This window comes from Hydractinia symbiolongicarpus, chromosome 11 (assembly GCF_029227915.1).
Source record: "Hydractinia symbiolongicarpus strain clone_291-10 chromosome 11, HSymV2.1, whole genome shotgun sequence".
In the NCBI taxonomy this organism is placed as follows: Eukaryota; Metazoa; Cnidaria; class Hydrozoa; order Anthoathecata; family Hydractiniidae; genus Hydractinia; species Hydractinia symbiolongicarpus.
This window is the reverse complement of record NC_079885.1, coordinates 12,031,701-12,047,234: the sequence shown is the minus strand read 5'-3', so window position 1 is coordinate 12,047,234 and position 15,534 is coordinate 12,031,701. Positions and strand designations below refer to the sequence as shown.

The following is a 15,534-nucleotide window of genomic DNA, read 5'->3' as shown; positions in this document are numbered from 1 at the left end:
TATATACTGTGATTCGTGCTTTGATTTAAAAAACAGCAACAATGGAAAAGAACTAAATTGGCATTGGTGTTGTTTAGTTGACTCTCTTGACACAGGGTAGATTTGTATCACATAAAACAAATCATGAAAATGTCTGTGTTATATTTGTTGGAGAGAAAAAGACAAAGCACACAGGGATAAGGTTGCATGTAGAAAGACACTACCCTCATTAAATGCTTCACTTCTTTACATAATGAGAATTTGTACAAGCACTAATATTTGTAATAAATAAATGTTCTCTTTAATAATGAAAAAAATAATAAATAAATATTAAAATAAGGTATATTTTGCGAAGAAAAAAAATTGTGAAACAAATCCTAGCTTGCATGACATTAAGAAGAAAATATATAAACAAAGTAAATTGAAAATTTAAATCGAAGCAAACAAAAATTAAATCTATTTTTCATATTTTAAATTGATACATAAAAGTCATCACAACTAAAGATAATATAGTGCGATCATATGTACACATAGTACGATAAACTCTGGCTTCGTTGGAGCAACAGGATGTGTAAATAAAATATAATAGAATATAACTGACATTTCTTTTGATTCAATATATAATAAAGACATTTCTTCTGATTCAAAGTTACCAGCTATGGCAAAACAACACAAACAAAAAACCCCGCTGAATAATGTGTAAATTAAAAAAATTGTAATGCATCACTAGATATTGATACATGTGTGATATATATGTGTGTACGTACAACTTCGGATTAGAGTTGGTCAACAAGTTGCACAAATCAAGAGAGTTTATCAACATAGTTTAACACAAAGATAAATACAACCAAATGTTAACAATAAAATATTATTTCGGTCTTCATTTTCAGATGACAATGTGATCCACAAACAGAAGCACAATAAGACAATGGATTCTATACGTCCACCTTGTGTCTAGGCTGACAGTAATAATGATGTTAATGTTGTTAAAGAACCATTTAATTCTATTTCACAAAGCGTCGAAATGAAATTTGTGGGATTCTTTACGTTTCTCTCTTTCATCTTCTTTCTAAAGAATCAGATAGTAAACACATGAACAACAAATATAAAAACTTTGTAAAGTGGACATATAAATTGTAATGCTTTCATAAAACACCTATGGTAGCTACTTTTATTTTTTACTTTTTTATTCCGCTATTTGACGAACAATTTCTTTTCTATATATTTGTAGGAAATAATTCATAACGTTTTCAACCACGTATAAAACTTAAACAATACAATATCAAGATTTTGGCTACCACTGTAATTTAGCTAGCTACCTTTAATAAGGGTAGCTACAACTTTTTATGACCCTTCACTTTTTTTTACCTACAGCTAGCACCAAAGATGTACTTTCGTTTTATTTCCTTGCTTTATCCTTATCATAACATTATAAACTAGCTAATACATTTTATTACTTTACCACCATAACGCTAATGCTAGCATGGTTAATGCTAATGCTAGCATGGCTAGCATGGTAGCATGGTTAATAGTGAGTGTAAATTTATAGCTAACCAAGCAACAAGCCACAGATGTGTGATTTTAATGCTTTTTATTAGATGTGGCTAGGTAGACTTTTGAGTCTATATTATTTGATGGAAAATGTGGATAAAAATGGTATACTTTCATTTAATACTACTTTTACCTTTTCTTTTATATGAAGTATTAAAATGATACCAGCGATTAACAAACAGGTTCCAATTAATACACCCCCGGTTTGCAAAAGAAGTTTACTTGGTGTAACAAGAAGCTTGGTCACCCATCTAAATTAAACAAGCGTACATAAACATAGTTAGAACAGGTAAGAAATACTTTTTCTGTACACGTTAAATAATAATTACTTCAAATAGACACAAACCTCCTGATTTTAGCACTCAAATATTATATTTGAACTTTCTATCGACAAATATAAAATATAACAATCATAAATTTGCTGGAACTACATACTACAATCTATCCCATAATGCATTCACTAAACACTCCCTCTCAAAGAAGTGCAATAAGTACCGGCGCCCTTAATTGACACAATAACATTCTCTCAATGAGAAAAAAAAAGAATGGTCCGATGACTCAAAAAACTGACAAGAAATTGACCAATTATTTTCCAGGAGTTGTTTCTACTTTGCCACTTTTCAGGGGGTTTTTATGCAGCAGAATATTCCATTTAATACTTACTCGGATGGTTTGTCTTTTGGATAGGGTATAACAATAACTTGTGCGTTTGGAATAATGGCAGTCCAACTTTTCACTCTGTCGACCTGTTTGTACAAAAAGTAAGTTTTAAGTTGTTAGGTATGCTGCAAAAACTAAACACAGTGCTATAAATGAAAACATGAATTATCCTGAATTAAATTCATTTCATTTTTTAAAGTGTCAATGCGTGTATTAACAGATGTGTGTTAATTAAACGAATCATGATTCCTGCTCACATTAAAACTTATGAAGGAAGTATAATAACAATTTAAGGATAAAAAATACATGTTACATATATGTTACATACATGTTACATCCTTAAATTCTATTTTGTATTCCTAAATTTTATTTAACAATCAAAACAAACAGAATGTGGGTGGCTTCATTTAAAGAGCTTAAACCGCCAATTTTTATTTCTCATCCATATGCTCACCAACCTTTTGTGGACCTTTAGGCAAGCCAACTATAATTTCTTCAACAAAATTAGGTGATCTGCCAAGACCAAATACAATATATGGTAATTGCAATGCATAATAAGCAGTCTGACTGATTTGCACACCTTAAAAGAAAAAAAGAAAAACGTAGTTTACAAATGTTTTTTTTCAATTTCATACCCATTTGAATTAATTTGCAATGTAACTTGTTTTCACAACCATGTGATATCATACTAAACTAATTGTCTCCTCTGATGTCATCGATTAGATACAATACAAAGTTCCCCCAGATTTTAAGCAAGCCTGAAGTTTTAAACTTAATGATATAAGTTTGTTACTTGAAGAGAATATTTTTTCCAAAAAGCAAAATGGCTTCTTGTACGCCTATTGTGAAAACCATCAGAAGAAAAAGGAATTTCTTTCTTTAAATTATAAATTGTGAAGAATCAGCAGATTCTGATGGTACCATCTCCGAGGTTGGTAAAGAAGAAAACACAACTTGCACAATCATTAATTAATAAGTCATTTCTCTTCAACATAGCTTGTCCCCAGATCTCTCGAACATTTTCATTGAAAAAAAAAAGATATTTTTGTTCCATCCCTTTTGTTTAGCTCTTAACAAGAATTATTGTCACACACGCCTCAAAAAGATAAAGTTTATGTGGACATATCACTGAATAGTAGTTTCAATGATGAATGGACTAAAAAATTTATTAAAAGGTTCCAAAAAATGAACCAGATTTCAATAAGCCCACTGAAATCACACCATAACGAGTGCCCATACCATGGTCATCTTTGCCTTTCGAAACTTGTATGTACCTTGTGTTTGACGTAGCTTAGAACAACTTTTCTTTATAATGTGGTAAACCCATTTCAAGCATAGGCAAAAAGATACACTGATTTGTTTATCATTTTAAATAATTTGCTGGTTGTGATACCAAATAGAGTTTTTAGCCAAAGATCAGTGCAACTTGTTGTGAGACATAATATAAAGTTTATTCTTTCCCAAAATTTTAATTTAATGGAAAAGAATCTACATCTGTCTTTATTTATATGCTAAAAGGGCTGCCATACAATTCACAATTTGGATATTTTCTTAATATTAATATACCAGTTATTGTGTAGACAACCTTTTTTGGGTTGCAAGGTAAGACAAGTTATAAGTTACATTTTAGCACAATTATCCCAGCAAATCTAATTTTTCAAAAGGTCTTCTTTAGGTGACTATGTATATCCAGCAAAATAAAAAATGCCCAGACTTCTCAATTATGCTTGCTCGGAACAAAGGGATAAGGAACGTACAATTGCCAATGGACTGTTAGCCCTGGACACAATGCTACCTATATTGCAATGTCTTAGCTATGGATGTCTCTACTTAAAAAAATGATTGATTGTTGCACAAGCTTTACGAATAGTTTAACATGCTTAATTGTAGTTATGGAAAAAGAATGCTTTGTGCAAACTATCGAGAAACTTAAATAAATGCACAATATTTAAAAGTCTGAAACTTAAAAAAAGTTTTCCAAAATTTCTTTTATCTTATATCATAATACGGAGTGTTTGTGACGGTCATAGTGGATATTATCATTTTCCTTTGATGTTGCCGAAATTTTCTTTGAAGTTGCCAAAAAAAGTATGTCTCAAATGTTACATTTTATGACATTATGACGCAACGTCACTAACACTACTTTAACGTCAATATCCTTATTAAATTAATGAAGCCATTACAGTGCACTTAAAATTTTGAGGGCAAATAACTTGGAAACGAGGTGGTGACGTCAATGATTTTTCACTGCGTGGATAACTAGGGATCACCTAGGACCAATTTGGGTAATTTTCCCAAACTTTGGTCCCCAAATCCGTTTCAGAATGGGCGGGTTAATAACGTCATCAAAAAACGTTAAAACAACCATTTGTCAAAAGTACATGATCCTATACATTTTCTTGATCAGCCTTTCAAGATCTATATGATGAAGGCAACAGGTATACAAATTTCTTAAAAAAAAATTTAGGGTTTTGACGGTCCATTGCTGCATCAGCAAAATTTTTAACGCCTTATATCTCCTTAGGCGTTTGTCGAAAACATATGATCCTATCCATTATTTTGATCAGCGTTTTAACCACATTACAGGCAACGAATAACTAAACTTTATCAATTTTTTTGTACCTGCACTACTGACGTCAGCAAAAAATCTAAAACAACATATTTTTTATTGTCCTTCTGCAAGTGGATTTCTCCACGGGCCTTATCAACTAGTTATTATTAACAAACATTTTAAAAAAAAAGTTGATGGATATGTCTTAAGAGTCATATTACTAGGGGGTAATAATTTCACATTTCCTTCTTTCGATAAACTCTGCGTAGACTCAGCCTGCATATCTTGGTGCAGTATCTAAATATGACTAACATGAGCAGCAATCAACAAAGGTCATAGGTTGAAGCCACTGCTATTATCCTCCCTTTTATTGTTTCATTTCCTTTCCATTAATTTTCACAGCCATCTTCCAATTACACTCAAGTTTTATGTTTGCAAGCAATAAAAAATTTAATACGGAATGGTAAAAAAAGCTTGTTGAAAAAATGACAAACTGAAACATGTTCACTGAATGAAGAGATATATGTGTAAATAATTCTTAACAGAAAAATAGAAAAAACACGTAAAAATCTTCTAAAAACTAGTAAAACAATAATATTGAACTTGAATTTACAACCACAATAAAGAGAAGCAAGTTCATACCCTTTGCATGGATTCTGTTTCCATCGGTATTCGTTGTTGTCATTCCAATCATGGCCCCAACTTGATTAGCACCATAAGACTACAGAAATACAAAATTTTCACTGCTCATGCAACTAGTCTGTCATGTCATATAAACCTCTTTTTCAGATTTCTCCTTAAATATTTATTAAAAAAAGATAATATCAAAACTTACCGCAGTGTTTTTTAGTCCAGATAAAACTAAATTAAAAAAAAAACCATGTGGTAAAAACGGTAATTTGTATTCTTAGAAACAAGAAAACTGATGGATCTTATGCATTATAAGGGTTTTTTTCAGAAATGTTTACACTTTTCTTTACATGCCAATACAATATCTCAGAATAAGTATAGGGAAATATTCACCTGCTACTTTAAGAAAAGCAGTATCCAAATTGAATTCATTTTTAAGGATTTTTGTATAGAAAGTGTCAGCACGAGCCGCGTTTTGACAGGTGACAACAAAATCTAGAGCACCATTCTCAAATACGTCCAAAAAGCTAACAGTCAGCGGTAAATTGGCAGAATGATTCTAAATAAGGTATATATAAACACAAATAGTGTGGAGCATTACACAGCAGGATGGTACAGGAAACCCCAGCACAGTATTATTTCCTACACGCTTTAAAACATATAACATGGTACTATTTTGTTGAAAATAAGCTATGTGAGTCTGTTTAAAAAAGCACTTTTTCAACAACATCATCATTGGATGAAAACATGCAATGAAGAATTTCTATTAATTGATTAATTAAAATCACCTCTAATTCGTGAACAGTAAAAGTCCGACTTCCGCTGCATCCAGACTGTCTATCATCTGCGCATGGTGAATTCATCAAATATGATATAAATTTTCTATCCCTAAGAAAATAAACACATAAAAGAAAAACAATATATATTTGAAACTATACTGAAATATATATAAAAGCCATATAAATATAAAAAGCACCTCTTGTCTGATAAACATACATCAGGCCTGGTCCAGTGAAGTTTTACATTGTAACATTGTAATATATATATTTTTTGTTCAGTCTAGATGTTTCTTAACTTTAATGAAAATCTTCTAAAAATTTATGAAGTCAGACTCGACCTTGGGATTTAAGAAGATCCCTGTCAATTTATTAATTTAATTTGTCAATTTTCTCATAATTTCAGCCTAAAGTTAAGGAAAATTGTGTTTCTTATGAAAAAAAAATGTAATGGCATGAAAATAAGTTTACCCAGTTTTTTTTTGGAGAACAGTTACAGCATCAACTTTGCCATTGCTGTCAACGTCACCTAAAACAAAAGTGTCATCATTATTTGATTTGACACAAACGGTATCTGCAGGTGGTTTTAAAGGGTCTGCTTACTTTATGGATCATGTTGAATTCGAAGTTTACTTATGAAGAAATAGAAAAAGATATGTGTTGGCTTTTATGGTTCAATAACCAACATTACTTAGAGGGCACAATACGAAGATAGTTCTTCATTAAAGCAAAACCAGATCAGTTTGTTTACTACTACTATAACATAAAACTCACCAAAACGGAGTGTAAATGGATGTTTTGCATTAACTTGCATTTGATCGACAGGAAATTTCCAATCATGGTTTTTGTTGTTTATCAGTAAAGACAACTAAATTGAAAAAAAAAACCATAAAGTTAAAGCTGATTGTATATGACTTAGTGAGTGAACTATGTGAGGTATTCTGACGATGATATACATGGGTGGTGGATGAACTATTTAATGTTTTTTTTTTCTATGAAAAATACTATAATAGAAGATATAAAAAAGGGATAATAAAAAGCTAAAAAAGAATTTACAAACAGAAGAAAAATTCATTATATTAACCCATTAACAAGTTTGACTAATTGAGGGATAAAAAATTTCTAAGCTTGATACTCTGAATTTGTTTTTCTAATAATTTAATTTTTTATTTAGATTACCATAAAACCTATATTACTTTAAAAATTGTAAAATAATTTTAAATGGAACGATGCCAAAAATATATTGTCTGTTCCGTAAGTGCAATTACGTAGACTTGTTTCATCTGGGTCTTAAAAGTAAGAGTGGCATGGTAAAAGGAAACCCAAAGTATAAAATGATGTTGGATTTTTATTATAGAGCTTAAAAAGTTAAATATTCTAAAAAGCTCTTTCTGTTTTCAAGATGTTTGCATTTAAGAATTTCCATTTAATTAAGCTGCATAAATGATGTCATATTTAAGCAATAGCAAATTTTGACATCTTCTGTAATCAGTAATTTTTGACCTGATAAGAGATGTGCATTTAAATTTTATCAATGCATGAATAGATATTATAAAGAAGAATTGATTAACATATAACATTTTTTTTTGCTGACGACCCCATTACTTAATATCTGCACGTCGGTTTGAAAGCCATCATTCAATTTACATATAAATATTGTTTGTGCTACAACTAGTTATAAAGTTTAATTAATAACACAACTTACCTGTGTTAAAATGCCCATCCCAAAAACGTTGCTGGAATATTTACTATGTTTTGTTCCACACACATAATTTTTTTTTTATTTATAAAAGAAACATTTTATCATTTTTTAAAATAAATGTATTCAAACTTGTTTTTGAAATGGATCATTGAAATTGATTATTTCAGCCCTAATATTTGCACTAGTTTAGTTACACCAGTGATGTATTATGGAGGGTGATCCTATCTCCCTTTTTACACAACATAGCATAATGAAGTGTTGGGTACTTTTACCTGTACCCCCGCCATCACCCACAAATAAAATAAATATTATGGCAGGCATATTTATTGGGAACATAAACCATTTGTCGTTATTTCATTAAAATTTAGGTGTTTTTCAAAAAATCTCAGCTGACATCTCTAAAATTGCTTAAAATACTGCACATCAAGATTTATGTCATCATTGTACTCTTGGTTTAGAAGAAATGCCTGTTTAGACACATGACTAAATGACATTTACAGCAGTTCCACTTGCACTTTTTGTTGATTTTTTGTAAGGTAAAATATGCAGTAATAAACAAGCATTTCCACAAATAATTTTTTTACACCTTTTGGTAAAACTTATTCAGTTTAAAAGATGAGGTATTGTATCATGTTTATCATGCACATCAGAATTTGCCTGTAGCACTGCACTTGGCAGATCATGCTGTGCTTAATGGCTAGTTAGATAAAGATTAATAAATTAAACAGGAAAAAAGAGAAAGAAATATGATAGAAAAAACATCAAAACTTTTAATAGACAAACAAAAACACACTTTAATATACTAACATTGCCATTATCATTTTCGCCATTAAAATGATGTACATAAAGCCTGGAATCTGCGCAATCATTACTTCCACATACTGGTAGCAACATTTCTAAATGTCCATCACCATCTACCGAGTTGTCATATAATTGTTAGTCGAAGAAATGTCATAAAAAGATGTATATGAATGAGAATTTTTTGTAGTTTAAAAGTTTAGCAGAGATTTATGTACATAGGAAATCATTACACAATAATTAAATTAAAAAGACAAATACCCACCAATGTCAGCATAAGACATTTGTCCATACAGCTTTGGATCATCAGGTATTTTTATCACAAATGTGTGAACCAGAGAAAAATCTTGTTTATCCTAAAGAAATAAAAAACTTAATCATTAGTGTTCTTAAACTTAAGAATTGGACAAAAACATTTCTAGTTCACCTGTTTTTGTTCCCATCTTTCTAACATCAGTTCATTGTTACTTCCACTTTTTGATTTCACCAACAAATCTAAATTAAAGATTTAGATGTGTAGTTTAATTTAGACCATATATATTAAACAATTAATTCATCTCCAAGCGCCAGGATTTCGCCAGTAATATCACTTCGATTGATAAAATACCCTCTCATTAGAAAAAATTTATTTTTCCTTTTGTGATGAGAGGCAGAGTTGTATCATCTAAATGCAGCCTACTAACCTGGGTGCATATCCCCAGTAACATCAACAAATGCATTGGTGTTAGGAACAGCTAATGTGGTATAATTGTCTGCTTGTGGTTGAAGATGAAAACCACTATAATGAAAACAATACAATACAGCACAGGAAGACAGGGTTTAATACAGAAATATATAACCTCAACCTGAAAAAAACCACTAAATGTTTAGATGATGTTTACTTATCCTGGTGTATCTTGTATTTCTGTTTATCTATCTCTAGGCTGCAATCCAGCATTCGCACTAGCTATTAAACAGCTTTTTCTCAATTTAAATTTATCTTGCATTTCCCGTTACATTAGAAAAATTAACTATATTTACTCCAAAATATGGGACTCCCGTCATACAAGTTGTGAAGAATTAAGATTTCATTTTTACTTCAAACTACCTTGATGAAATTCTCATTTAGCATTTAAAAGCCACTATTTTAGATTTCTGAATTACATACTGGTCTCCTTAGTAATACCCATATTCTGTTCAAAAAGGTAGCTGAATTGCTACTTTGTACCCCATAATGATGTCTGGGATATGTATGACAGGTTAAAATCGAATTTGTATCTTGTGCTAAGAATGCATGGAATAGTAAAACCCAGCATATATGAACAACAGGCGAAGATCCACAAAATGACTGATATGAACAAAATGCGAAAATCTGAAGACTAGAATATAGATGACGGGAAGGGTGATCCAAATGCATATTACGAGATATAGTATTCATCTACAAAATGTACTAGTCCAAAAGGCTCATGGAAAATCCACTTACGCAAAAAAGAAACAAAAAAGATCCAACATTTGAATTTTAATGACATGAGCAATGACCCGTCGATGCACAAAAAGATTTTTTTCACACTGTTACTTAGCCGTTACTTGTATTGTACATAGCTTAAAAAAATGATCAAAAATGTATATGATCAGGCTGTTTTAATCAGCGGTTAAGAGGATATGAGTTTTGCAGTGGCCCATATACATAAAAACAATTTATTTTTAAATTTGTTAAGCTATATTACGCCATTGTATGGAGCTTGAAACGCTGACAAAGAAATGTGTAGGATCCTGTACTTTTGATAAACGCTTAGAGATATTGGGGTTTAAAGGTATTTTGATGACATCATCAATCCGTCTGTTTTGAAACAACGAATAGGTTGACCCAACTTTAGAAAATTAGTCCTATTTTGGCCCCTGATGGTACTTAGTTACCCTCGCAGGAGAGACGTCAGTTATTTCCACTTGTATATTTGCTCTCAAACTTCAAAGTACACTGCAATGCCTTCACCAACTTTAATTTTAATAATATCATTGACGTCAATCTTTGTAATTACGTAATGTTTAAATAGCCCATAAACAAATTAGAATTATCTTTTGGAAATAGGAGTAAAAAAAGATGTCCTTTTAAAGGTCAAATATTGACCTGGATCATTATTTTTTGTGACAGACAAATATTTGGTATTAATATAAAAGATGAAATATTAAAATATATAATGTAACAGGTATGTTCACACTTAATTGGTTAATGTATAACCCTCGATGTACGAATAACCAACCTGTTGGGAACATACAGCCAATAGGACCTTGTACCATCCTCCTTAGCACCAAATAAATCTGGAAATAAGTCTCCGTTGACACTATATTAAAAAAGATTATCTTCTAGAACAAGATTCAAAATTGATATCAAAGTATGAATTATTTTACATATTCACCACTTACTCCATTACCAGCGGTTGGTCAAGCATCTTAGCATCCAAGTTTCCTAGAATACAATTAAGGCACATAATATTGATAAAAAAATCAAAATTGTGTGCCGAGGTTATGGTCTTTTCTGAAAGAAGATAGTTTGGCAATCTATACCTAACCACCGTTGTTCTTTAATAAAAAAAAGATAATTGAGAGTTACAATGGAGAAAAAGATCAACAGAGATAAAAAAATATATCGACCTATCACAAAAACTGATTTTTATTTGGTTATAGAGGATGAAAAGTTATTTTTGTATAACTATAAGATATTCAAAAAATAAAGTTATGCGGACTACCTTATCACATCATATATAATAATGTCATAAGACCAGATGGTGATGTTTAAAGATAAAATAAAAAAAATGAAAAACTTTTTTTAACTCTTTATTTTCTATAAGATAAAAAAGCAATTTTCGTGTTAGGGCTTTAAAGGTTAATTTTTTACCTTTCTTCAGCTTTCTTCTATCACCAAAATATACTTCAACGAAAGTTTCTGTCGAACTTTTCTTTTTAGTTGACAGCAAAACATCCATGCTACCATCTCCATTAAAATCAGCCAATGCAATCCCAACTATATTACTATCAGATCTACAAAAAAAACATAAAAATTTACTTAAAAATTATGTACATATATATTAAAAAAGTGTTTAAGGGATTCCAACGTACTTTTACATGTTTGACTTTTTTTTCATGAGAATTAGAAAAAACTCCTTAACAATTATATGAAGTTTTTTAAGTTTTCCTTCTACTTTTTATGAGATTGTAAACAGTTTGTGTGATAGTTTTGTGATGTTTTTTACATTGCATTCATTATAACATTCTGAATAGTAATTAAAAAATAGGCAACATACTTTTTCTTCATTTTTGCAAATTAAAGATATGTCAGTTAGTTCTCATCAGCGAACAAATAAAAATACAATCAATTGCAAAAAAGTGCTGATGAGTTGAAGTATTGCTACAAAATAATACTACAGTAGACTCCTGGTAACTAGAACACTGATTAACTGGAACTTTTATTAGCTCGAACCATTTTTTGGTCCCCCTTAAGTTAATTTCTTCGGATAACTCGAACTTTTTAGTGTCTAAGTAGAAAATAAATGTTCGGAAAATGAATACTGGTATGTAATGTAGCCAGAAATTTCGAAAAGGCTGTTCTTAAATATTCCTTTTGTTGGCAACGTGATAAAAGAGAAGGCTCTTCAATTTGCTGAAAGTTTTGATCTTACAAACTTTAAACCGTCAGGTGGATGGCTGGAGAAGCGGGAAAAAATGTTAGAAAATAAACACATTCTTGCATGTAACAAAATTTCCTTCATTACAAGTTATAGTCCACTTTTAAATTATAAGTTCTGTTTTTTTTAAATGCCACCATACACATTTGTCCTGACAGTTGGATAATGCAAGGCACTTACATGCTATCTCCATCCATAATATTTACTGCATTTTCCACTGGGATTGGCACATAAAAAAAAAATCCTTTTTGCAAACTTTCCGTTTTTCCCTAACGGCAAATGGTTAATTAAGTGTTGAACAAAAACTATCGGCAAAGTCAAACCGATATATGAGATTTCTTTCAGTGAAAACTTACTACATTGTAACATTTGTAAATTGTATAGAGTTGAAGAAAAATTGCCTTAACTCAAACTAATATCTTATTTTTGTTAAGTTCAAGTTAACGGGAGCTTCGCTTAAGTCGAATATTCGTTAAGTCAAACTGTTTACTCTGGTCCCTTGGGGGTTCTAGACACCAGGAGTTAACTGTTTATCAAACCACAGTTTGCATTTTAAAGTTTTGTTTGAGTTTGTTGTAAATGTTTATTATGAAGAAGGATGTCTGCATGCTTAAAATAATCAAAATTAAATTTTTTAAACTCATCGTCTGCTATGTTGAGCATGCACTATGCAAAATATCTTGCTATCTTGGGCAATTTCCGTCTCTTTAGCATTAAATCTGATAAGAACAGCCTAGAATCAAGGTAGCCTTAAAATAACTTGTGTCACTTCCTTTATAGAAAACTAGTTGTTAGGTAGTAAAAAAATCCACAAGACTTCACCCAACATTGCTACTTACTGCTTCCATTTAGCCTTCGTTATGTGTTGGAAAGATAGACAGGAGTAAAAATCATTTATGCAAGCCTTTGACTAAAAAGCTGAATTTATTTCAGAGCATATCTGTCCCATGTCCTGGTTATATGACTAACATGGCTACACACTCTTCCCACAGTCTTTTGAGTTGAGAAACTTTTGTGGTATAAAAACAATTGGCAAATTTTAGGGATTAACGTTTGCGGCAAGACCTTTGAGAAAATTACGAGAATAAAATTTCGCAGTTGGGAAACTTAAATTACCACAAAAGTTTTATCTCTTTAAGTATGGTCTTCATTAATAAATGTCATACGGACTTGTGGGATGGTTCTAAATGTTCTTGTCCTTTGTTTGAATATCAGTGTATTACACCGGCCAATGATAAAAGTTGTAGCATGAAGGTTGACTGACATCAATGTTACATGCATGCTTTTAAAAGCTCTTACTATAGAAGTGCATTGTATTTAAGGACCAAATAAGCCTGGGGACAAGGTTGACATACACTTAATTTGCAAATGGTTACCTCAATTTTTTTTACCTGAACGCTGTTATGACGAAGCTAATGTTAATGTTATGTATCAGAAAAATATCATCAGAAAAGAAATATTTTGCAATAATTTTTGTCTCTTATTGAATCAGTGTTCTTATATATCATAAATGCAATAATTCAAAAAAAATAATTATAGTTTCGTCATAATCTGCTAATATTACCACACCAAACTAGACAATAACAAACAAACCAATAAAAAAGTTGCGGAAGATTTTACCCCACAGTTAAATCCACATCTCCACTTTTTTCAAATTTCAACTTCTTTACTTGCCACAGATAAAGACTCAGCTTTGTCTCTAAAAGGTAAAAAAATGCCTGAATTTACTTGAATATCATTTTTTATAATTTAGGCCACAAAAGATTTTTGTTATCGTACACAATAAATCAGACTTGGTATTCAAGTAATGGTGGGCGATTGTGTATGATCAGAATCGGGTACGCCAACAAGAAAATATGTGAAATTGGGTGGCGTAATCGTTTAATGTGTCTTCAGCAGATGATTTTTTTAATATAGTATATAGAAAATAGAAATTTGAATGTTGAGTCACAGTGAAAAAATATTTCAATCAATCATTCTTAAAATAGATCTCGGAGAAAAAACAAGTATTGTGCAATAGTTCATTCAAAAGTGTGTAAACAAAGTTGTTTATTTTCAAGAATATGTGGACGTAATTCAATTCAAATTCTAAAACCTACATCATGCGAGAAAAAAAAGTATGCGCAATAAATCCATTAAAACACATGCAAAACAAAGTTGCTTATTTTCGCTAGGTTTTAATGTAATCAATTCAACACTAAAAATATATTTTGCACTAAGAATTTTTTAAAAAATCAAGACATATAAGCAAACCTAAGATATATGATGTTAAAAATTCTTACAAATTTCTTGTGCTCGATTTTTCGGCCCCATATTTTATGTCACATTAATGACACAAACGTAAAAAACAGTACACAAAAAGAAGCAAAAAACGCAATGACATGACACACCCTAATATTTTTTTGTGTGAATATTGCATGAGATAACATGGTGAAATTAGTTGCTGTGCAAATTTTTGCTCCTGGTAAGACCTGAATGTTCTTTTTTTCAAAAGTTACTTCAAAACTTACCACGATTTGAAATGACAAATATATCTGTTGTTTTGTCCGAATTAAAATCGCCATATGCAGCAATAATCCCTTCCACATTACTCAGACCAACATCATTTGTCACGTCAGATATAATATCACACAAAACACATGATACACCAAATAAGGATGACCAAAATAGCAAGATCTTCATGTTGTGCAATCAAGTTTAGTTAACATCTGTAATACAAATAATCACTTTAATAAAATTAATATATACCAATTTTTACAAAAAATTTACAGTAGCTAATCAATTAACATCGAGATTACAAATATATGCATTTATAAAAAATATAGCTAATGAACCTTTGGCACGTAATTTTTTCACTTTAATCCTTAGGTGTATGAACAATCAGGCTTCTAAATAAAATCATAGCACGTAACCTTTCTTAGAAATCATTCATATTGTGAAAATTAAAAAAGTAGGAAAGAATTTGCAAAATTATATCTTTTAGAAAAGGTCGCATGACATCTAGAATTTTAAAAAAGAAAAATATGAATGTCTTGTTGCATGTTCAAAAGTAAATGGGTAAAACCCATTGATCACTTTTGATTTTAAATAAAAAGGTCAAATCGAATTCTTTGATAAGAAAAAAAAAACAGAAAGAGATTTTCTTTGAAGTAAGGGGTCAGTCAGAACCCTAAGATACTTTTAAATCAAGTTCACAGTGGCCACGCTTAATTCCTACTATATGAA

General features: G+C 30.7%; 1 protein-coding gene across 2 annotated transcripts; it reads right to left on the bottom strand.

Annotated features, from left to right (window-relative positions):
* Positions 1 to 205: 205 nt before the first annotated feature.
* On the bottom strand, positions 206 to 15,216 carry LOC130614010 (T-cell immunomodulatory protein-like). Of its 2 annotated transcripts, none has more exons than XM_057435392.1 (19): positions 14,820 to 15,216; positions 13,930 to 14,008; positions 11,523 to 11,665; positions 11,051 to 11,093; positions 10,888 to 10,968; positions 9,331 to 9,425; positions 9,075 to 9,142; positions 8,913 to 9,003; positions 8,657 to 8,745; positions 6,922 to 7,015; positions 6,619 to 6,676; positions 6,160 to 6,259; positions 5,765 to 5,930; positions 5,577 to 5,602; positions 5,384 to 5,462; positions 2,649 to 2,770; positions 2,194 to 2,276; positions 1,664 to 1,781; positions 206 to 1,048 (listed from the first exon to the last, which is right to left on the bottom strand). In XM_057435392.1, exons 1-19 carry the CDS (start codon positions 14,989 to 14,991, stop codon positions 989 to 991), a joined length of 1,767 nt encoding a protein of 588 aa, XP_057291375.1. In that variant the 5' UTR covers positions 14,992 to 15,216; the 3' UTR covers positions 206 to 988. The 2 variants fall into 2 exon arrangements, with proteins under 2 accessions (XP_057291375.1, XP_057291374.1); XM_057435391.1 differs by having other exon boundaries at positions 8,657 to 8,763; positions 14,820 to 15,213.
* Positions 15,217 to 15,534: the final 318 nt, after the last annotated feature.